The sequence below is a fragment of the Chionomys nivalis genome, chromosome 6, assembly GCF_950005125.1.
Source record: "Chionomys nivalis chromosome 6, mChiNiv1.1, whole genome shotgun sequence".
Classification (NCBI taxonomy): Eukaryota; Metazoa; Chordata; class Mammalia; order Rodentia; family Cricetidae; genus Chionomys; species Chionomys nivalis.
Window position 1 is genome coordinate 22,672,822 of NC_080091.1, and position 23,262 is coordinate 22,696,083.

The 23,262-nt window shown below is 37.8% G+C and overlaps 1 protein-coding gene across 2 annotated transcripts in view; it reads left to right on the forward strand.

Moving 5' to 3' along the window:
* The window catches only part of Aftph (aftiphilin), a 67,135-nt gene that overhangs the window by 34,661 nt on the left and 9,212 nt on the right, over window positions 1-23,262 (forward strand). The window contains exons 3-8 of one of the 2 annotated variants that reach the window (XM_057771579.1): window positions 7,853-8,004; window positions 11,028-11,154; window positions 11,993-12,049; window positions 15,750-15,872; window positions 19,928-19,988; window positions 21,460-21,540. In XM_057771579.1, the coding sequence (XP_057627562.1) occupies window positions 7,853-8,004; window positions 11,028-11,154; window positions 11,993-12,049; window positions 15,750-15,872; window positions 19,928-19,988; window positions 21,460-21,540 (601 nt within the window). The remainder of the gene's footprint in view (window positions 1-7,852; window positions 8,005-11,027; window positions 11,155-11,992; window positions 12,050-15,749; window positions 15,873-19,927; window positions 19,989-21,459; window positions 21,541-23,262) is intronic. The other variant, XM_057771580.1, reaches the window with a different exon arrangement.

Below are 23,262 nucleotides of genomic sequence, written 5' to 3' on the forward strand. Positions count from 1 at the left end.
TGTCACCCAGGCAGCTGCATGCACATGGTGCATAATGTATAATTACTTCCAAAATGCTTCTGTGCCTTAAATGATCCAATATTTGTAAAGCAAGTAGAATGATGGCACATGGCAAGCATGATTTAACTATGATTTATTAAATAAAAACTATAATACATTACATCATGCATTTTCGGTGTCTGTGTTCAGAGAATGAATACCTTTGGTCTTCTACTAAATTTAGTTCTTTACTTTTCTGAACTGGGTTATTGTAGACAGAATTTTCTTGTCCCCCATCCGCTCTCAAGTAAACATACTGAGGCTTATATTACAAATGCTCAGTCAATAGCTCAGGCTTATTACTAACTAGCTCTTACATTTAAAGTTAACCCATATTCCTTATTAACACTCTGCCACATGGCAGCACCTTTATTAGCATAACATGTTCACCTCCTGTTCCTTCTGCACCTGGCTGGCAACTCTTCTGACTCCCCCCTTTCTCATCCCATAATTCTTAGTTTGACTTTCCTGACTAACTTTATCCTGTTCAGCTATTGGCCAGTCAGCTTATTTATTAAACCAATCATGGTGATATATTTTTACAGTGTACAGAAGTATTATTCTATAGCATTTCCCCCTTTTTGTCTAATTAGGAAGGTTTTAACTTTATTAGCATAGTACAACAAAAACAGTTATCAAGTGAGAATTATATTTATAATATCCAGTCTATTTGTATTTGATAAAATTAGAAAATACTCTATTATCTATCTTATTTTGGTGAGTCTAAAGTTTTATACTTAATTTGATTCCTGTCATAACTAAGGAAAACTATAAGTTTAACTATTTAGTCTTTAATGCCATCAAAGACTCCAGAAGGATGAAATGTTTGTTAATGACAGAGACATTAGACTGCCTGGACAGTCATCCAGAGTTCCTCTGCAATGTTGGGGTATCCAACTCTGGCTTACAGGCCTAGCATATCTGACAAACTTTCTTGTGAAGCAGGGAATTTTGAAGGACTGTCCTACTTTGTCTTGGCAAAGTTTGACAGTCACCCTTTTTTTTTTTGCATCCTGTAGGTCCAGTTTAAACAGTATACTGTCAGTGTTTGAGGCAAGGGCAGGTTCTTTACCCACATGAATAGCTTTTTCCATTAAAAAAAAAAAACCTCTATATAGAGTTTCTTCCATGCCCATCATCTTCTCTGAAGTAGATTGGTACTGTCAGGAGCAGATGTGTCTCACAGTCATGAAAATCCTTAGGTTATTAATCATATTAAATGCCCATATTCTGTAGGTCTTTGAAGTGTTTGAAGGTATCTACCTGTGTATGACCTTGAAAGCATACCTAACATGCCTATAAGTTTACTATTATAGATGACTATTAGTCTGTATTTCTTAATTATACATTACATTTTTAGATCAACTGCATAAACACAATACCTTAAACAAGAGTAGAAATATACATACAGCATAACAAAATTAACTTTAAATTTGTATCAGTAAACCAAAATCCATACCAATGTAAAATATTTAAGATTAATAGTTCGTTTTTGGATTAAAGTAGATTCAATAATATACCCTTTTATCCTATCATTTCTATATCCCACCTTTTCTTTTTAGAATGAAATCCCTGAATCTAATCTCCTTTTTCAGCTTTTTTCCTGAACATTAATAATGATAAATTGTAACCAACCCCCCCCCCTTAAATAATAGTAAATATCTGTAACCCATCTTTTGGGAATATGGGTGTAGTTCTCTAGACTGCTTCCTCTTATTTGTGGGTGCTGTTATCTTTGGGGGACCCTGAGAAAATTTAGGATTATGGTTAAGTCCTGACTGGAATATTCTGTGAGTCTGTATTATTTCAACCAATAACCTTGAAGCTGTTCTGAATGCAGAATTTTGAAGAGACTATATCAGAGACATTTTGAAATGTTGTATCACATGGACCATGGATTTTTTTTTTTCTTGGTGGTTGGCCTCCTTGCTCTGAAAATAAATAAACTTTTTTTTGTTTTGTTTTTCAAGACAGGGTTTCTCTGTGTGTTTTTGGCTGTTCTGGAACTTGCATTATAGACCAGACTGGCCTCGAACTCACAGAGATTCACCTGCTTCTGCCTTTTGGGTGCTGGGATTAAAGGTGTGTGTCTCCACACCCGGTGTACATAAACTTTTTAAGGATATTTATATTAATAATACAAGTATAGACTTCATTGTACACAAGTCAGCTAAAGATGATTTTTGTTTTATGTTTGAGCAGGTAAAATATATATCATGTGTCATGTAGTTCTTCTAGGTTTGTTTATGTTTGTAGTCAGATTTTTCAAGGAGTCTTCCTCAATCAAACCTGATTTTTCTTAACTCTGGAATGAATCCATAGCCTCTCATTTCCTGTGGAAATAAAAGCATAACTTCTCCCCCAAAGTAACATTTTTTTTTTACTTAAATTTTGAAGTCAAGATATTTTTAAAATATAGAGGTTGGTTTAATCTAGCAGTTTTTATAATCCAGTGTCTCTTAGCAGCCAAAAAAATTCAAAGACAATACAATAATATACAGATCATTTTACTTTAGCCATATTTTAGCACAACACATATTTGAAAAAAGTATTCAGATAACAATTCACTCAGTCCCAAGTGCACAACAATTGAAGACATGTTTACATGAGATTCCTCACAAAGTACATATGGTTTCTTTCATAAGAATGGGTACTGTTGACTCAGAGATAGTGCCCAAGATTTAGGGTCTAGGGGGCTTGGCTGTGGGTGTCAGGGTTGGCCTGGCCCTAAGATAAGATAGAATCACTTAGGCTGCTATAAAGCACAATTGAACTCACACATAAGAGTAGGTTTATGGTTTCAAAACAATGCTGAAGATTTAGAGGAAAGATTTAGAATTTATGTTTAAGTAAAAACATAAATTCTGGAAGATAAGGGTAGAGTGTGTCTCATCAGACAAAGGATCACCAGGTTGTAAGACAGCATCATTCCTAGCACTGCAGGAAGACCAGCTTCACACCTCATTCCTTTAAAGAGGTAAGCTGTATGTTTAACTTTCCTGGCTTTTTTGGTGCTTACCTGTGTGCACAGGCTCTTTGCTGTCTACAGTGACAGCTTACAATTGTCTGTAACTTCAGTTTCAGGGGATAGGCTGTTGGATACAGCCTCCATAGGCACCAAGTATGCAGGTGGCACACACATACATACAGGCAAAACACCCCGTATCATCACTGCCATGACGACCAGCCTCTAGCAGCTCAGGAACTGAAGGAGAGCCATGGACTAATCACTCAACTTGACTTTTCTATCTGAGGGAGTAAAAGTTAACTCTCTGGAGCCAGCAAAAGGGGACAAAACTTAGCTTTCTCAGGCTGGCGAAAAAGGGAACACACATACACACACACACACACACACACACACACACACACCCCTTTATGGTCTCTCTGTTATCTTCTCTCTCTAGTCTTAGTTTCTTTTCTTACCTCTATCTAGATGTATCCCTTCTGTCTCTCTTGAGTTCTTTCTTCTAGCTAACTTTATATTTTTCCTTTTTATATCCAGCAAAATCTCTCAAGCAGCTTTTACATCTAGCAAAATCTTTCAAGCAGTATAAAAATTACAGTGTGGGGGGGCTGGAGAGATGGCTCAGAGGTTAAGAGCATTGCCTGCTCTTCCAAAGGTCCTGAGTTCAATTCCCAGCAACCACATGGTGGCTCACAACCATCTGTAATGGGGTCTGGTGCCCTCTGCTGGCCTGCAAGCATACACACAGACAGAATATTGTATACATAATAAATAAATAAATATTTAAAAAAAAAAATTACAGTGTGGTTACAATCTATTTTTAAGTGAATGATTACAATGAATTCAAGTAAAAAACAACATGTTTTCCCCATCCCTCACATGACTAAACATTTTACGTTATTACAGGTGAAAAACAAGTTGTCCCAAGAACCCACATGTATTCATGTCCAAGCAACTTGTTATAGATTAACAGAGTGTAAGCAAAACAAGGTATTTTTCTCGGCCAGTTCTTTTGCTGGCAGACTGCATTTTGCCATTAGAAAGAAAGGACCTTTCATTTTATTATTTATCTCAAAAGGTAATCTTTTAAAAAAGCTCAGAATAATCACAAATCTAAACGTTTGTATATGAAAAACAGTCAGCTCTACTTTAAATCCTCAGGGTGCATACCCACTCATTAGTAGTTTTTTGTTTGGTTGTTTAATTTCAGGAAGCTGAGGGCAGAAATGAGTACAAGGAATTAATCATCATCAACCCATCCTAGTAAGTCAGTCAGCAATAGCCAGACTGTCATTGTTCTTGTTTGTCTTTAAATTGTTTTCCAAGATTTTTCACCACAAATCCATTAACAAAAACATCTTAACCTAACTTAAGATCTCTATTTAAAGATTTGTTTCAGCTATGTTACACACTGAAACTCATGAGCATATCAACATTAAGATTAAAAGAACTTGAGCTAACTTAGCTTCTGGGACACAGCTGTTTTTCTTAATCATTAACTAAGCCACAGACTATATGTCTTCTCAAGAGAAACAAACTGTGTGACATTTCCTTGTTCTTATTTTCCATCCTCTTCAGCCCCCGCGTTATCAGGGGTTGAGGCAGCACCATATCTTGCTTTTAATAAAGACCCTCAGTCATCAAAATCCTATTTAAACTAACACTATTATTGTATAAAATCATTGCTTCAGTTAAACAGCTTAGGAGGAAAACATCTTCTTAATAATCCACAGGTAAAAATGCCCAGTAGTTAATCATATAACATGAGGACCAGTGGGGCCCTCCCCATGCCCATTCACACCATGCCTGATACCAGAGAAAAATGGCAGCGGCAAACATGGAAAGGCACGCGTTTTAAAGTCACAATTTAGATAATAAGTTACAACTTGCAAAAATTAGGTGATGCCTCCCTTATATCAAAACTAGAAGTAAATGTCATGTGGTATACTCTGCTTAGAAATAGTTCGTATAAATTTTAAAGTTAAATCCAAATTTAATATTTTACTTGAGCAACTCTAGCCTTTGACGTGCTGACTTTTTTGCTCAAATAATAATGGTAAAGAAATGGTTGTCAGGTCAGGTGGTGATGGCTCTTTAATCCCAGCACTCCGGAGAAGGCAGAGAGGCAGGCAGATCTCTGTGAGTTTGAGGATAGGTTTTCTTTTGAACATGATATTGGTTGTATTTTTGTACCTATTCTACTTGCCAAGCTATTTAACTTACATTTCATCACAGTTTTAACTTCATTGTGTTTTTAAAAGAGGCAGTGGTGGCACACACATCCCAGCCCTTCAGAGGACAGACTGGGCTACACAGAGAGAGCCTGTCTCGAGGAAAAAAAAAAGGCAATGTCACCACAAATTTAACTTAACCAGAATCTTTGTTGATTCTGTTAGCTGCGTTGTGTTGAGCTCTTTCCCGGTGGCTGGTGCTGTTAGCAGATACTGGTTATTTAATATTTATTTATTGCTCCAATTCAGGGGTTGGCACAGAATGGCCTAGGGGACAAATCTGTCTCTTAATTCTTGCTTTCGTACATAAAGTTTTACTTGGAACCCACTCAGACTTGCTTGCTTAGAGATGGGTTACAAAGCTTAAAGTATTTACTATATTACTCTCTGCTGAAAACCTTGCTAACCCCCATTTTGCCTCATCTAACAAAAGATTGGAAGCAAATGTATTTTATATCTAATTCTAAAGATATGTAAAACTCAGTTTTAAATATTTGATGTAGTTTATATCCTTTGTGGAGAAACGCTGAAGAAAAAGAGGTCGAAGTCATTAGGTTAATGGAATTTCGTCCCTCAAATACACTGCAGTCATTTGAGCGCTTGTTCATTGCTAACCTCAGACGCCTAAGTTACATGTAGGATTGCCCAGCCAGTCGAATTTAGGATTCGTGTTTTCTTCTGGTGACAGGTTGAGTCTTTCCCCCATCCCTTTAAAAAAGTAACAAAGATGATATAGTAAAGATTGAATTTTCTGGTAAATAAAATGTAATCCTGGGTGAGTTTTTATTTACCTTCCCTGCACAGGAGGAAAGTGCTCATCAGGTTTCCAATTAGATAGTTATCTGATCTCTTTCAGAGGCACGGCTGTCCATTCCCCCTGTTGAAGCCAGTTAGTACTGGGTCCCCTTGACAGGCTCAAGTTTCAGGAGCCTGGGGATCTTAAGTCTACCCTTTGCTTTAGGGTTCATAATTGAAAGTGAGACTTGTTCCATCTCCCATGAATCTAATGAGGGCGTCAGAGAACTCGGCAGAGTTAGCAAAGGAGTGCCCTGAGACTAATTATAAGCGATAAGGCTTTTGCTCTAGTACAGCTTCCAAAAGGGAGATTTGAGCACTTGGAAAATGTGATTGTGGAAATTATGCCCTTTGTTTGTCTTTTTCCTAGTTACTGACTACAAAAAGGAGAACTCAAGTGTTAGCTTGTTTGTGTCGGTAGCCAGGAAGAATTTTGGTGTGGTATTTTTTCCGTTATCAATTTTCAGTAGTACATTTAATCTTCTGACAAGCTTTAAGTTATAACAGTTATATTTCTACTGTTTAATGTTTAAATAATAAACTTTACCCAGTTTTAAAATGTCTTGTATGTGTATGAAACACAATTAATGGAAATAAGGTTGCATATATACAACAAATTACAGTGGTATCTCCCCTGAAAAAAAAAAAAATCACTATTCTGAATCCAACAAATTTGAATTAATTAAAAAAAAAACTGAAAATGCCAAGCGAATTTATCTGTTTATTTTATGGTGAAAGATACTCTACTAAATGCCCAGGCTTTATCTCAAGGTAAGTAAAGAAATGGAATTTCTAGAAGATAATGCATAATATTAAAAATGATAAAGAGATGTTGAATTTTATCAGTAAAAATTGAAACACTCAGGCCAGCAGGATGGCTCAGTGGGTAAGAGTGCTTGCTGCCAAGTTTGAAGGCCCGAGTTTAATTCCTGCGATCCATGTGGTAGATGGAAAGAACCAACCCCCAAAGGGGACCTCTCTCCTCCAGATGTACACCGTGGCCAGCAGTCCTACCTCCACTGCTGTGCAGAAAATAAATACATGTAAAAATAGTGACTTTATTATCTTTAAGTCTGTGGAGGTGTGTGTGTTTGCATATGGACATGGGCATGTAAGTGCAGGTGCCCAAGGAGACTGGAGTTGTGAGTGACCTGACGTGGGAACTTGGGTCCTCTACAGAGCAGAAGTGCTCTGAATGACTGAGCCATCTCTCCAGCCCCCACCTCCATTTTTTTTTTTTTTGAGACACTTTTTTTTTTTGTATTCTGCACTTGTTGCAGCAGAGGTATTTCAAAAAGATCTTTCGTGGTTAAGTGTTTATGTCAAGAAAATGGTTCTGATTAGCTGCTGCAGCCTACTTTTCCAAATACCCCCACCTTCCTTGGCCTGTGTGCCTCCATGTTTACTCTGTTCACTGAGTAATGGAAAGAAGATGAGCGTTGAATGGTTTTATTTTCCTTTGGTTTGACTTTTGGAAGATTATTCAAACTTGGAAGTAACTTTCTTATATACAACAGAGTAATAACTTTTTCTTTGTAGAGACTGTAGCAGACTAAGATACTGTATGGAAAGTACAGTGGATGCTTGATACTTCTCTAGTTTGTCACCTGCTGCAGCAACCGATTGCATGGTCATTTAGAGTAGTTGTTGAAGTTGTCTCTGTCACTATTTTCTGTACTGGAGTGGTGGTTTCCTTTATTCTTACAATAGTAGATTGTTGTGTGTGTGTATGTGTGCGCACACGTGCGAGAGAGCTTGCACTAAAATTATGACATCATTAAAACTGAAGAAATGAAAGTGAACTTTTTGGGGGTTGATTCAGACAGCTTTACTCAACCGGTTGGAGAGAATTTTCGAAGCCTGTTTTCCTTCTGTATTTGTCCCTGATGCTGAGGAGGAAGTTACTTCCCTGAAGCACTTGCTGGAAACAAACACCTCGCAGATAAAAACAAGAGAGGCCTTAGCTGAAAATGGGTAAGTAGTAGATAGTTCTTAGAGAACATATGACTGCTAGTTTCAGTTCTAATTTGTAAAGATCTCACAGCATTGTTTAAAAATATATTTGTAGCCTAACCATTCACTATAAGACTTTAGAAAATATCCCTGTTTCTCTACTTTTGAGATGTTGCTTTTGAAGTTTTTTAATTAACATTCTAATCAGCCAATGTTATGTTACCTCCTTACTACCTAGTGTGATAAATGAGCTGGTTTTTGTTTTAGGCAATGTCTGACTATATAGCCATAAAAAGACACACACACACACGTACCAGGCTACACTCAAACTCAAGAACCTCCTACTTCAGTCTCCCAAGGGCTGAGATTACTCACCTGACATGTGTGAAAATGTGTCACCACACTCGGCTTGATTAAAATGTAGATCTTATGTTATTTTGTTTTCATCTTCTCAGGATCCTTACATCACAGCTTTTGGTTAATTCTTTTAACTCTCATTTTCTTTTTAACTGTGTAAATGCTATGTACTGCTAAATAAGCCCTTGTTTTCTTTTATACACTGTCTTCCTAAGCTTTATGCATGATGATCATTCCCAAACTGGAAATCCAAACTTTGAGGTGCTGTGAAACCCAGCCCTGGGAAACTGTGGCTGTGGATCAGCTGTAGATCGTTGCCCTAGCCTGCTTGTATAAGGTCCCAGGTTTGGTCTCCAACACTGAAAAAGGCAGAGAGGTTGATTTTTGTTGTAATCCACAAATTTTTGAGCATTGACATGAAAAAGTTTGTGATTTTGAATGTTTCAGATTTTAGATGCCCAAATGGTAAAATCTACCCAGATATTCCAAAACGTACCAGTTTAAAGCCTAAAACATGCCTGCTCTCAAGCGCCTCACATAGTCTGTCCTTTATCTTCTACCCTGAGCCCTAACAGCCTATTCTTACAATTTTACTTGATCAGTTTTTACTTGTGATTAAATTTGTCAGGCTGTCATCCCCTGCTTCACCTTCCACCAACCGTCTTGCTCCTATTTAGAATGGTTCAGCCTAGGCTTCCGTATACCTGTCATCTTAAGACTTCCCCTTTATCCAATTTGGTATAACCTGTTAGGAAAAATGCACACAAGACAAAGTTTTACTGTATTCTGTTAGTACAAATTTATAAGTTGTTGCTGATCTGAAATTTCACAATGAAGTCTCTTTTTTCGATGAAGTCTCTTAATGGAGTCTTTTCACTCATCACGGTGATGGCTTGTTCTTCAGTAATGAGCCCTCTTTTTATGCTTTGACCTTCATGGTTACCATCTCCCCTTTGCCTCTATTTTCCTTTCCTAGAATTCCTATTAATTATTTGATGTTAGGGTGTCTAAATTTATTTTCTGGTTTTAATTTCAAAGTTACTTCTATTTGGGGGCTTTCTTTTTATAATTTATTATTCATTCTCTGCCTCTGGAAGCATCCTTTTCCTTCTCAAATATTCCCTCTTCCATTTAATTAAGTCACTTGTAACTTGTTTGTACCTTGTTGTAGCCTCAGTATTTCTGTTACAGACTTTCAAAAAGGGCACAAATATACCATACAATAATTTACCTCATAAAATGCCAAAAGGTGGTCATTGCTGGCCTAATAATAGGATCCAAGTAGTAAGAGACGTCTACCGAGAGCTGAAGGCTGTAACTAAACTAATGATAGTGCATTGACCTGGTGTTATGTAGCCACTGGCAAAGTCAAAGCAGTCCCTCCCTGTCCATAGGGATTGTGTTCCAAGATCCCTGAAGATGCTAAAATATCGAATAGTGGTAATCTCTGTACCTGCTGTGTTGTTTTCTATATGTTCACAAAGCCTTATTTATAGATTAAAAATAGTAAGAAATTATAAATAGTAACTAAGAGTAGAAGATCATACAGTGATCAGAGTTATATGAATTGATCTCAGCATACCTTACTGTACTGTGATATGAGATGAGATATGAGGCAGATACTTATAATAGCACCTAATAAATTAATGTATTATTCTTACTAGAATTTCCTTTTTAATATTTTCATAACATAGTTGATCACAGGTAACTGAAAACCGTGAAAAAGAAATAACAATGGCAGATGGGGTAGAAGATGCTACTGTACATATGCAGGCCAGAAAATACAATCAGAAAAAGAAATAGAAAATTGCATATTATATAACTATATATAGAGAGAAAGATCTGAAGAACAGTTAGGTGGTAGCATACAAATCCAGCACTCTAGAGACTGAGGCAAGAGGAGCCATAGGCCAGGTCTACCAGAGCCTGTCTTAAGCCACAAAAAGGAGAAAATGCAATAATTAGGAAACTCTATTAAAATGGTGGGTGCCAGGTGATTTTTTTTTCTTTTAAATACTAATTTTTTGAAACAATATCTCATGTATCACAGGCTAGCTAGCCTGGAGCTTCCTCTGTAGCCAAGGATGACTGTGACTTTCTGATCTTTCTCCTGCGTGCTGCTGGGGATGTAGACTTGCACCACGATGCCAGGTTTTCTCAGTGCTGTGGATGGAACCCAGGGATCTGGGCATGCACAGCAGCACCCCCAATTATGCTGTACCCCAGCCCTTAAATGTCTTTCTTTTACAATAAAAAGAACAAGCTAGAACTGGAGAGATGGCTCAGCAGTTTAGAGCACTTCGCTCTTGCAGAGGACTTAGTTTTAGTCCCTGGCACCAACATGATAGCTCACAGCTTTCCATAACTCCAGTTCCGAAGATCTGATACCCTCCTCTAGCCTCTGAACATATGAGGCACAAATGTGTACACATACACCCATGCAGACAAAATACTCATACATATTAAATAATTTTTTAAAGGAACAAGCTAATTCCTGGACTGTATTCCTTCACAAAAGTTTAACTTAACCTTTCTAATTACTGTTAGTGCTGACTTTTGGTTGCACTGAGAGAACAGTTGATACAAGATTAATTGCAATGCATAGTATACCGTCAATGTATTGAAGGTGAAGTTTATGGTGAAAGCGCTTGAGTAACCTGTTGTTGGCTTCATTGTGGCCTTTACAGTGAACTGCTGGATGTATGGACGGAACTGCAGGATATTCATGATGCACATGGCTTGAGATACCAGTGGGGTGGCTCCCATAGCAACAAGAAGCTTTTGTGTTCCTTGGGAATAGACACTCGAAACATTGTGAGTTTGTCAGAGTCTTGGAAAACCCTTTAATCAACCTGTGTATTTTTTAAATTTACTATTCAGTTTAAGCTGTGATTATCTAGCTCTACAGAGAAATGGTGGCTTGGATGTTCTCTTATTTTGAATGTGGCAATTTTAAGACACTAATGTTCCTCTAAAGTCAGTGGTCTTTTTTTTTCTTTAAGATTGATTGATTGATTGATTGTGTATACAGTATTCTGTCTGCTTGCATGACTGCACACCAGAAGAAGATCTCATTATAGATAGTTGTGAGCCACCATGTGGTTGCTGAGAATTGAACTCAGGACCTCTGAAAGAGCTGCTAGTGCTCTTAACCACTGAGCCATCTCTCCAGCCCAAGTCAGTGGTTCTCAACCTTCTAACACTGTGGCCCTTTAATACAGTTCCTCATGTTGCAGTGAGCTCCAATCATTTAGTTTTGTTGCTGCTTCATAACTCTAATTTTGCTACTGTTATGCATCATAATGTAGATATCTGATATGCAGATTGTCTGATAGGCGACCCCCTGAAAGGGTTGTTTGACCGCAAAGGGGTTGTAGCTCATAGGTTAAGAACCACTGCTCTAAGTATTTTTTTAGAAGAGTTTTGTTTTTCCTTAACTGTAAAATGAAAAATTGGACTGGGTTACATATATACACACATTTATATATGTGCACACATGTAGTATGTGTGTCTGTATGAGCCCGTAGGAAAACTTGTTTATTCTGTTCATCATTCACAGTATAATAAAAACATTGTAAGCATATTAGAAGCATTTTCATGACAGACAAATCATTCTCTAAATACATGTTCTTTCTCCCTAATACAAACATAGCTATTCACTGGCAATAAGAAGCAGCCTGTTATAGTACCCATGTATGCAGCAGGATTGGTAAGTACAGAATATCTGTGCATATATTCATCTTTATGTTTAATTTTTAAATTATTTTATAGCACGACAAAAGGTTTGTTTTGAAATACGGTCTTTGGATGTAGACCTGGCTGACATAGAATTCTTTATGTAGAACATTCTGGCCTTGACTTAGAGATTCACCTATCTGACTTTGCCTCCTGAGTGCTTAAAATTAAAGATATGCATCACCACACTTGCCAGAAAGTGGTGGTGGTGGTTTGGGTTGGTTTGGTTTTCATTTTTTTTCTTGATGTTGTTTTTTTTGGGGGGTGGGGGGTTGTTGTTGTTTATGTTGTTGTTTGTTTGTTTGTTTGTTTGTTTGTTTTTGAGGGGGTGATTTGTTTTTCCAGACAGGATTTCTCAGTGTTATCAGCCTTGGCTGTCCTGGAACTCACTGTGTAGACCAGACTAGCCTCGAACTCACAGAGATCTGCGTGCCTCTGCCTCCTGAATGCTGGGATTAAAGGCATGCGCCACCATCACCTACACCCGCATGGTGCTGACTCTGGTCTCACCCTCGTAAGGCAGTACTGAATCTGAGCCATCTCCCCAGCCTGTATTTTCTATACTTTTAAAAAGAAAAAAGAAAAATAAAGTGCCTGGAACCTTTGATATATGTTTTTAATTCATTATTAATTTTAAATAAAACATTGAGGCTATGGATGTCCAAAAGAGCTTGAAAATACCAAATTATAGTACATGAAAATGAGCCACGACCTTAGAGTTTCCATTAATGTTTTAATATTTTTAATGTGTTAATTTTATTTTTTCAGATATGCTAGGTAGTACTGGCAAATGGGCATTTTTCATTTTTTTCTTTAGCAAGATTCAGTCACATTTTGAAGCTTTTCGTGGAGTGAGTACTCATGTGTGATCAATGTGCATGTGGGTGCAGGAGAAGAACATAGTCCTGCTCTTCACCCTCTGCCTTCTTCTTTTGGGACAGAGTACTCACTGAACCTGGAGCTTGGCCACAGGCCAGCAAGCCCAAGCAGTGCTCCTGTGTTCAGCACTCACAGTGCATGCATGAACAGCCTCGGGTCCTCAGGCCTGCACAGCAGGCATTTAGAGCCAGCTTCTCAGTCACATTTTTCAGTTTGATGTTTGTGGCTTGTGGGTGAATTATTGCTAAATGAAAATGTCCTACTTGTTAAACTAAAAATATCATGTTATTATAAGGAATAATCTGAATTTAAGGGAAAATAATGTAAACACTAAAGAAACCTGGCTGTGGTGGAGCAGACCTAGAATCCCAGCACTGAGGCGGTGGATGCAGGAGGAGTTGAGAGTCATCCTTTCTCACGGCTAGTTCAAGACTAGCCTGGGCTACATGAGACCTTGTCTCAATGAAAGAAAAAGTTAAAAAGTCATAAAACAGTCTAAATTCTACCACGTTTATGTGCATATAAGTGAAACCTGACTTTTTTTTAATCCACATTTTATTTTTTGTGAATAGGCTCTAATTTTATTGGTACTGAAGTAGAACATTGTGATTTATTTTTGCAGTTTGTTGTGGAATTTTCTGTGCCCAAGCTTTCTTATCAGTTTGTATGCTTATCTCTTCTAGGTAAATAAAGTCCAGAACATTTCTTTATTAGCTATCTGGATTTCTTTTTTCAAACAGTAGTACTCCAGAGGTGTTGGTGTGTAGTCCCTTGATCTGAGTAGGAACTGTGAATTCCTCTTGTGGACAGTTTGATCATCTTGCCGGCAGTGGCCTGCTTTATGCACGTGTCATATTAGCATATTGGCTCCACATCCTGGGAGGAGTTAGCAGCTAAGGCTTACACTTCATTTTTTAGTTTATTGCCTATAATAGTAAAAAATATACTATTTTAGGCCCCGTGCTAAAATTTATTTAGTGAATATAAATAGATCTTCCCACCTCTGTGTCTGTGGTTTGTGGGTGTGGGTTGTCGGGTACATGTTGTATGTCTCTGTCCATCTGTTTCCCTGCATGGGTAAGCAAGTGTCACTGTGCTCACCTTTTATCACCTGCGTAAACATTGAACTAGTAAGGGTCCTCATGCTTACAAGGCCAGTACTTTATCCAGGGATATTTTTAATACCAAAATTGAATTATACCTGATTTTTTCCCCCTGTGGTGCATTTTATATGGAGGCGTATACCTGAAATAATTATTTAAGTTTCTGGTTCTCCAACTTCCTCAAAAATTTTTGTAAGATTTAAGACACAGATATCTGAGGTCTGGGTGTGATGGCGCACACCTTTAATTCCAGCACCAGGGAGGCAGAGGCAGGTGATCCTCTGAGATCAAGGCCAGCCTGCCTGATCTTCAGATTTAAGATTTTACTCTCTGTTTTAGAGGTACACAGAGTAATTTTGTCTTGCAAAACCAAAAGAATCCAAGCAGTAGTGGCTCATGCGTTTAATCCCAGCACTTGGGAAGCAGATGCCAGCCTGGTCTGTAGACTAAGTTCTAGGACAGCCAGGGCTACACAAAGAAACTGTCTGGCACTGTCCTAAGATTTTTATTATGTGGCTCTGAGACAAAGCTGCGGGAGAACTTATGCATCTGAATAAAGAATTGACAACCACAATTTGAGCACTGCTTGTTTAAATCATAGTTCAAATTAAGAAATTTGGCTGACACTAGTAATTACCAAATATATTTTCTTCCTTTATAAAAAACATATTACAAAACCTGTATAATATATATGTGGTACTAAGTTGACTGTGAACTTATTTTCATCTTTCTGTTTACTATATGAAAGCCTATCGTGTGTTAGTATTAGGAATTGGGCCTGTGGGAAGAGGAGAGTTGAATATAAATTGCTTTTATTAGTGTATACCTCTGAAGGAGTAGGGATTCCTTAAAAGGCAGGTTCTGAGATTTACTGTCTTAGAGCTTTGATCTCACATACTCACAGTTAAGAGTGACCTTTGTGTGAATATAGATGTTCTAAATATTCAGGAACGTACCAAGTTGTTTGGTTTTATTTGGTTGGTTTCCAGAGGGTATAAGCACTTTACACTTGTTCTCAGCTATGATTTATAATATGCAAAAAAACCTTTTGCTTTTTCATGCTGTTATCCTCGATTATCCATTTTGTGTTTGGTATCAAATGATTTTTTTTGTTTCTGTGCCCATCCAAAGTATTTACCTCTCTTACTTAAAAAGTGTATTTGAGCCATTGTGGCAGCGCACACCTTTAATCCCAGCACTCGGGAGGCAGAGGTGGGTGCATTTCTCTGAGTTCGAGGCCAGCCTGGTCTACATAGTGAGTTCCAGGACAGGCAGGGCTCCACAGAGAAACCCTTTAACTCCTCCACACACAAAAGTGTGTTTGAATTGTTTCAGATCAGTGGAGTAAACAGAGTGTTTTCCCTCTCTGAAATGGCAGTCTCTCTGTGCTTTCTTTTCCAGTACAAAGTTCTAAATACCAAGACACTAGCTCAGGTTTAAACATGTTAAAGTCATACTAACAGGCATTGTGCTTTCAACATACCATATGTAAAAAGATTGCATTTTTGTGTCATATTGGTATCTTAAACATCATTAAATAAAATCTTATTTAAATGGAAGATTTGACTTCAAAAATTTTATTCTAAAATATATATATAGTACTTTGGAAATGATCTTTTTTCTTTTAAATTGCCATTATTATAAACTTTGTATTGATCCCTCTCCAATTAATGATGAGTTTACCTTTTTCAGGGTATGTTAGAGCCCACCAAGGAACCATTGAAACCACTGTCTGCTGCAGAAAAAATTGCTTCTATTGGTCAGACAACCATTATGACACCAGAAATGAACACATGTACATCTGATCCATTCCAGGTAAAAATATTTGTATGTGTTGTAAGCGTGTATATGGACACATAATTACACATACTGGTTTATTTTCTTTAATATATCTTTTATCTTTATATTTGTAAAACTTTACAGTAGATGTGTTTTGATTGTTAATTAACACTCTTAGAATACAATGGACAAATTATCTGTAATTTTCAAAAATAAAAAGATAGCCAGGCAGTGGTGGTTCACGCCTTTAATCCCAGCACTTCGGAGGCAGAGGCAGGTGGATCTCTGTGAGTTCAAAGTCAGCCTAGTCTACAAAGCATGTTCTAGGACAGCCAGGACTACAAAGAGAAATCCCGTCAAAAAAAAAAAAAGAAAAGAAAATGATGCGTAAAACATAGGTCTGATCCTTTCAAGTATGTTTCAGGAAGCATCTGTTGTTACTGCTCTATGCCGCTGTGGCTTATTCTTGGGCATAGTTTAAAGTTCATTTCCAAGCCAGAATATCACTGGCTCAGTAAGATAACCAGGCTTGGAGTGCACACCACCTGGCTCTGTGATGGTGGGGTAGAATGCCTCGGTTACCTCTTTTCCTTGCCCTCACACTGCACTCGCAGGCCCACACTGCTCTGGGATACTTACTGAAAATGGAGCTTTTGTATTGCAACATTAGTGTCAGTTTTTCTTCTTTCCTGTTTTCCTCCTCTATACAGCCATCCCCATCACTATTGCTTATTCCATTGGAGTTAGCTGTTGCTTGTCATTTTGCCCCTACAGCTTAGAAGCTTCTTCTGGTCATAACTTTACACCATGTTATATTCTTACATAATTTAATTCAGATTTAACTGAAGGCATATTTCTAGCTAACCAAATGAAATACATGTATTTTAATTTAGAATTTTGTGCTAGTTGACTTGGCTCCATACCTGTGATTCACCTTAAAATAGAACCTGAAGTGCATCATAAAGATCTTCATGTAAAGTCATTGGGACGCCATGTATAATTTTTATGTCATTTTTTTGGTCCATACAGTAATGCTGTTGTGTCTGGTGGTGGTTGTGCTTTTCAGGTGGCATGACAGTGATCTGTAATACTGGAAGCTTGCAAATTATATCAGGAATACCTGTTCCCTATCTTGTTTTTCTTTCTTTTCCTCCCCAGAAGCCATAAACCACGCTTCCTTTTGTTTTCATTTTTAGCATCACTGAACACCACACTGCCACACCACAGCTGCCTGTTTTCTTCTCAGTCTACCTACTCCATCCCAACTTAAATACTTGCCTCATGGTGTGGGTCCCCCCCAACCCGAGTATGACTTGTCAGTCCTATAACCGTTGCTTTTGTTGTTGAGGGATTTGAAAACCTTGGAGCCAAGTGTACTGACACGCCTATAACTCCAGCGCATGGGAGACTGAGGCAAGGAAATCTTGGGTTCAGATTGAGAGGGAAACTAGTAATGACACCATGAAAGTGTGAAAAGGTAAAAGTCTCGGAAGGAGGGGACACCAAGGTAGCTTTTTTGTGTGTGCATGGGGGGGTCGGGTCTTCAACTCACCTTTCATTATACAGAGGCGAATATGACTGACGACATCCCCCTGGTCATCAGTAGCAGCTTCAGCCACTTGATAGAGCTATTGTAGTTGTGAATGAGAAGGTTAAGACCAGGGCTGGGGAACGGATATCTCATACCATGTACCCCCTTTTCAGTAAGGAAACATACCTGGAAATGCCGAATGACTTGCCCAAGGTTGCACATCAGTGGGTCTCCTTTCGCCGGCCTCCGTATTTCTGTTCTTGTTAGCACGAGGTTTTCCCCACAATTAGTTTTTAGCTTATTTGAAATAATTACAGATATCCAAGTTATTTCAAAGGTAGAACAAAGAAAAGCCCTATGCGTCCTTTGCCTATGTACCCTCTTGGCTACCTTTTACATAATTATAGTAAATATAAAGTATAATCAGGAATAAGATATGATCTTGTTTATATAGCTATGAACCCCTTGGTCACATATGTGGATGCAGGTAACTACCCCACAATCAACATACAAAATGTTCACTCGCCACAGAGAGCTTCTTAGGAGCTGAGAATGTAGTCAGGCCCTTGGGAACTGTGCACAGCACAGACATGGAACAAAGACACCCTCAGTGGTCACTCTCCCTTCTGTCCCACTGTCTTTCAGCCCTGGCATCTCTTAATGTCAACATTTTACTTGGTTTTAGACCTTCCTCCTCAGCCTCTAAGCTGGACAGACTGAGCTTGATTTATGGAGATTAAATGCTTATATTAATTTGCCTATCCCTATTTTACCAAAACAATTATATTATCTTCCCCAAAGAACTAATTCATGTCCCTATCCTACATATAATAGCATCTTTAACCAGAAAAAAAAGTAAGTAGAATGTTTTAATAGCACCTTCCTTACAGTGAAGCATGGCTAGAATGCCAACAACATGAATGTAAATGAGCAACAACGTGTTGTATTTAAAAATCTAATAGAACACAAGCTATTTCCATAGGTGTTGCTAATACAGTCAACAAAAGAGAAAACAAAAAGTTTTCTGTATAAAAAAATCTTAAAATGAAGTTACTGCTTATTTAAAGAACGTCCGCCAACTATCTTCTATTTGATGTTACATTGTTCACTTTATGTTATGAACTTTAAAAACCTAGAGTAGTCAAATCAGTTGTAAGAATTCACTGTCATGCATAAATCCCCTAGGTAGTACATGCAGTGATCTCACTGGCAGGACCAAACAGGAGTGCGAACTCAAAAACCAGCCTAGCTTCACATAGTCAGTTTAAGGCCACCCTGAGCAACAAAACAAGACCCTGTCTCAAAAAAAGGAAAAAAAAAAAAAAAATCTGATTGCAAGTAATTTCTAAGCCAGAAAACTTGACTAAAGTAAATCCCTGGCCTGTTCTGGAAGTTCACACGACATATCTGCAGTCTAGCTATTGAATAGCTGGAAGCACAAGGACCACAGGTTTGAGACTTGGCTGAGAAATTTATCTCAATAATATATTAATTGGACTGGAGTGATGGGTCGGTGGTTAAGAACACTTGCCTGTGCAAGCATGAGTTCCTAAGTTTGAATAACCATGGGCATATCCACTCGAAGTCTGTAACCCAGTGCTGTGCAGGACAGAGACAGGAAGGTCCTGGGGCCTGTTGACTAGCCCCAGGTTTGCTGAGGGACCCTGTCTCAAAGGAGTAAGATAGAGTGTGAAGCAGGATGTCCAGTGTCTTCCTCTCCCGCCCCCCACTCACACACAAATTCTTTCTCTCTCTCACACACACACACACACACACACACACACTTAAATATCTGGAAATCAACACTTTAAAAATGTACATCCTAGCCAGGCATGGTGGTGCACACCTTTAATCCCAGCACTCAGAGGCAGAAACAAATTGGTCTCCTGAGTTTGAGGCCAGCCTGGTCTACATAATGAGTGAGTCCCAGGACAGCCAGGACCTTGTCTCAAAAACAAGCAAAAAGGTATACATCCCACTTACTAAGAATCAGGAAACTTGTGAAGAACTAGAGACTCTGGAGTCTGTACCTTCTCATTTTATGGATCCTGAGACCACTGAAGCTAGTATAGATCATATGTAACTAGTTACCATCTCCAGCAATCCAGATTCACTCTCAGTTCACTTCCTTCTCTGCTAGTGTTACGTGGCTAGTTTTTAAAATTAATGTAGTCACTAAACAAATTAAAAATGTGTGTGTTTTAAATCCTTTTCTTGAAATCTAACAGTTTAAAACACAACTTGAGAAAGATTAAAATAGAATCACAGAATCAGTTCATAAGTTTGTTTGAAATTTTAAAGATACTCCATTTGTTGGATGTAAATTTTATAATGTCAATAAGTATACTGTTTATCAATTCTGCAATTTCAGATTGTGTTAATATTTGCAAATAACCTGAAATTGTATATTATCCAAATTTTGTCTATAGGTACATTGTTGCCTAATGGTCTTGCTATATTTTGGGGATTTTGCTTTAAGGATTCTTTACGTTGCTACTACCTGTACTGATTAATTTTAATTTTTTGTTTGTTTGTTTGTTTTTATTGTTTTCAACTCTAGGAGTCTCTACCACCCGTCCAGTTTGACTGGAGTAGCAGTGGCCTTACTAACCCTTTAGATGGTACGTCTCTCCGTAGAGCCTCTAGCACCAGAGCTAGAGTTAAGAAAGCTACACAGTTCAGACAGACTTCTCTCTGCTGATTTCCTTTTTTGTTTGAACATAACTTCTTACTCTTATCTTTGGAAATTCAGGCTTTCTTTCTAAATAGTAATTGCTCAAGATACCAGCCATTACTATTATCAACAATATTAATGCCCAAGTATTGGTAGTAATAGCAAGGTAAAGTTTTAGTTCCTTTATCTTAAGTCAAAATTAAATAGTTTAAATGATATTTTAGCTAGAACCAATTTATTTGAATGTTTTATAGCATTACTTTGTGAAATTTTCTTGGGTACAAAGTCTTGTGATTAGAGGTTGCTTCAAAGCATAAAGCACAATTATTCACTTAACCAAAAACTGCGCAGATAGATCCATATTTATTGATATAATGTAGTTTTCGGATTCAGTAGCATTTTATAGAGTACTTAAATGCAAATGGACGATGAATGATTTTCATGATTCTTTTTAAATAACTTATCTCCAAATACTAACAGAAGTCAGTGGTTCTTCTTACAACTTTAAAACTCTGAGCAGGGAGTACCTTACACAAGTGCTGTAGGGTCTTTAACACACAGTGCTAGTTTCAGAGCCCGTGCTAGGGGTTTTCAGTGGACCCTGAGTTATAATTGCTTCCTAAGCCATTTGAGCCATTCTCTAGAATATCTGTTACCATCATCTCCGTGGCATTTACCATCCCATTGCCTGAGACACTGCTGCCCGCTTTTCCTTGTAGCTAGGCTCCTAGGGCACCTGGAAACCATCAATTGAATGTCCTGCTGAAGGAAAGCCTGGATGCACCTTTTGCTACTATTGTCTGGTGTCTTCAGTCAAATCATCATGCTTTTTATTAACAACTTCTTTAAAAATGTATACTATTTGTGATTACTGTTGCAGAGTTAAAGGGGAACAGTACAGCTTGCACATCAGGGTAGGGCAGTTGCACCATCCATACTACTTTAAATACGTTAAAGTATTGATGCATGTCCCGAAGCTCACAACTTTGCCATTGTCTTTTAAAAAGCATTAGAAACCAGAAGTTGTTCATAGAAACTAACATGAAAGATCGGGCATGTAGTGATTTAATGTTGGGTTAAGATTAAGTATTGTTTCCCTTTAACTAGTCTGCTTTCCCTGGTCTTTCTGATACCTTTCAGTTTTGGTTAAAAGAACTGACTTTTAGCTAAAATCTAACAAAGTGTTAACATTCTTTACATTGTACATGAGGAAATGTACATTGAGTTAAATTGTTACTTTAGTTATGAAAACCTAATACTGTACACGTTGTTTTAATGTTGATTTTTAAAATGTGTAATGACTACTAATTATAACCTGCATGTTCAAGTGTGTGTCTTACCCCTTTTTACACATAACCCCTCCTCCCTTGGCTTACCTTCTGTGTGGCTGCCTACCAACACGGTCACTGAATTCCAAGCTAGTGGAGGTTCCACTCTTCTGAACCTTGATTTCTTTGGGCCCGTGGATGACAGTAGCTCTAGCAGCAGCACAATCCCAGGTCAGCAGAGTGTTTAAGCACAGTTCTGGTTACTTACTAAAGCATGACCACACTTGACTTTCCTATAAACAAGGAAACCGCTAGATGATGGCTCTCTCGCACTTTTCCTTCCCCTGTCCCACTTTCCAATGCCTGACTGTAAGAAACAACTTACATGGATACATTTTAAAGAAAATTTTCTCGTTTTCAGAGTTGGCAGTGGTTTCTACAGTAATACAGCCCACTGGCACTAGTTAAGGATATTTTGTTTTTCACCTCTCTTAAGTGGAAAATGTATTTATATGCTTATTTTGAAAGCATATTCTATAAAGCCATTTAAAAGTAACACTAGTTTAGAAAGAGAAGAATGTTTCAGTACACAAAGATGGCTTCATGTTATAGTGTCTATAATAATGTAAATTTTACAAATTCTAGCATTTTAATTAGTTCTTATTAGTGCTGCTAAATATATAATTCAAAATGTTGGAAACTAGCATGTAGTTATATAGTCCCACATCAAAAAAATGACTGTTTTTATGTAGTTCTTAAATAGCATACTGTTAAGTTTCCATAGAGCAATAAAAATGTTAACAAAAGTTAATAGAAGAAAGTAATTGCTATGAACCTAACCCTAAAAGTTAAGCTCACTATACCTGTTAATGTTCAGCCCTGCAGTTCATTAACTAAAAGACTAATGTACTTTGTCATTTTCTAACCAAATAAAAGATGGAAATTATAATGGCATTTTAATGTTTACATTTTATTGAATATGATTTTAATGAATCCCTGCCATCCCAAGTTGTGATCTGGTAATCATTGATCATCAGACAGCTACTGGGGTTCTGTTCAAATGCTAACTTCTGGAATGCATATTGAGGATTCCCTTCTGTACCTACTAGTGGCCAGTTTTGTAGTTAGTTCCTGAGAATTGGGGGTATTTTGTTTGGGGTGAGTCTGTTAGGTAACCCAGCCACCACTTCAGTGGTTTCCCAGCCATAGTGGTATAGGAAGGAAAACAACAGAGTCAGCTAAGGGCAAGTGTGGACCCAGATGCCATCTCTCATAGCCAGCTGCGGAAACCTGCTCCTGCCGCAGGAAAGCCATAGATCCTAGAGTAGAATGACAAGATCTCTCAAGTCTAGCTACTAGTTTTCAAAATCCTTGTAAGTATATGAAAAAGTCTGTAATCCGGTTTTGCTGCTTTTACTTAAATTTGGTATTTTACAACATAAATTCTACTAAGTATATCTGATTTATAGAACAGCCTGGGGGAGCTAGAATTATCTGACAACTCATAATACTTACTGAAGGTAAAGGAGGAGCTGAGAATTATCCAGATCTTCTCAGCTGAATTTGGTTGCAATCTGCATTATAATTAAAATGAGGCCACTTTCTCTTTGAGGTGCCTAAAACTTGGTTTAGATTTTAAATCTGCTTATATTTTAAACTCATTTTAAAAGCATTAATAGGAACACCAGTAACCTGGTTGCTTAAAGAAGTGCAGAGATTTCCTGACACCTGGGCTCAGGACACAGCTCTAAGTGTGAACTGTTCAGTGCTGCAGTGGACGTGAGCACAACATGGTCCAATGCAGTCTCCATCCCTGTGAAAACTTTACAATTCTTAATTTTCATCAGTATGCTCTAGCTGTGGACAAATTGGATTACAATAAATTTGCTTTGGCTTTTTATTGTTATTGGGTTTTATTAAAACTCCCCTCAAGCTCCAAGTATCATGCCTTCC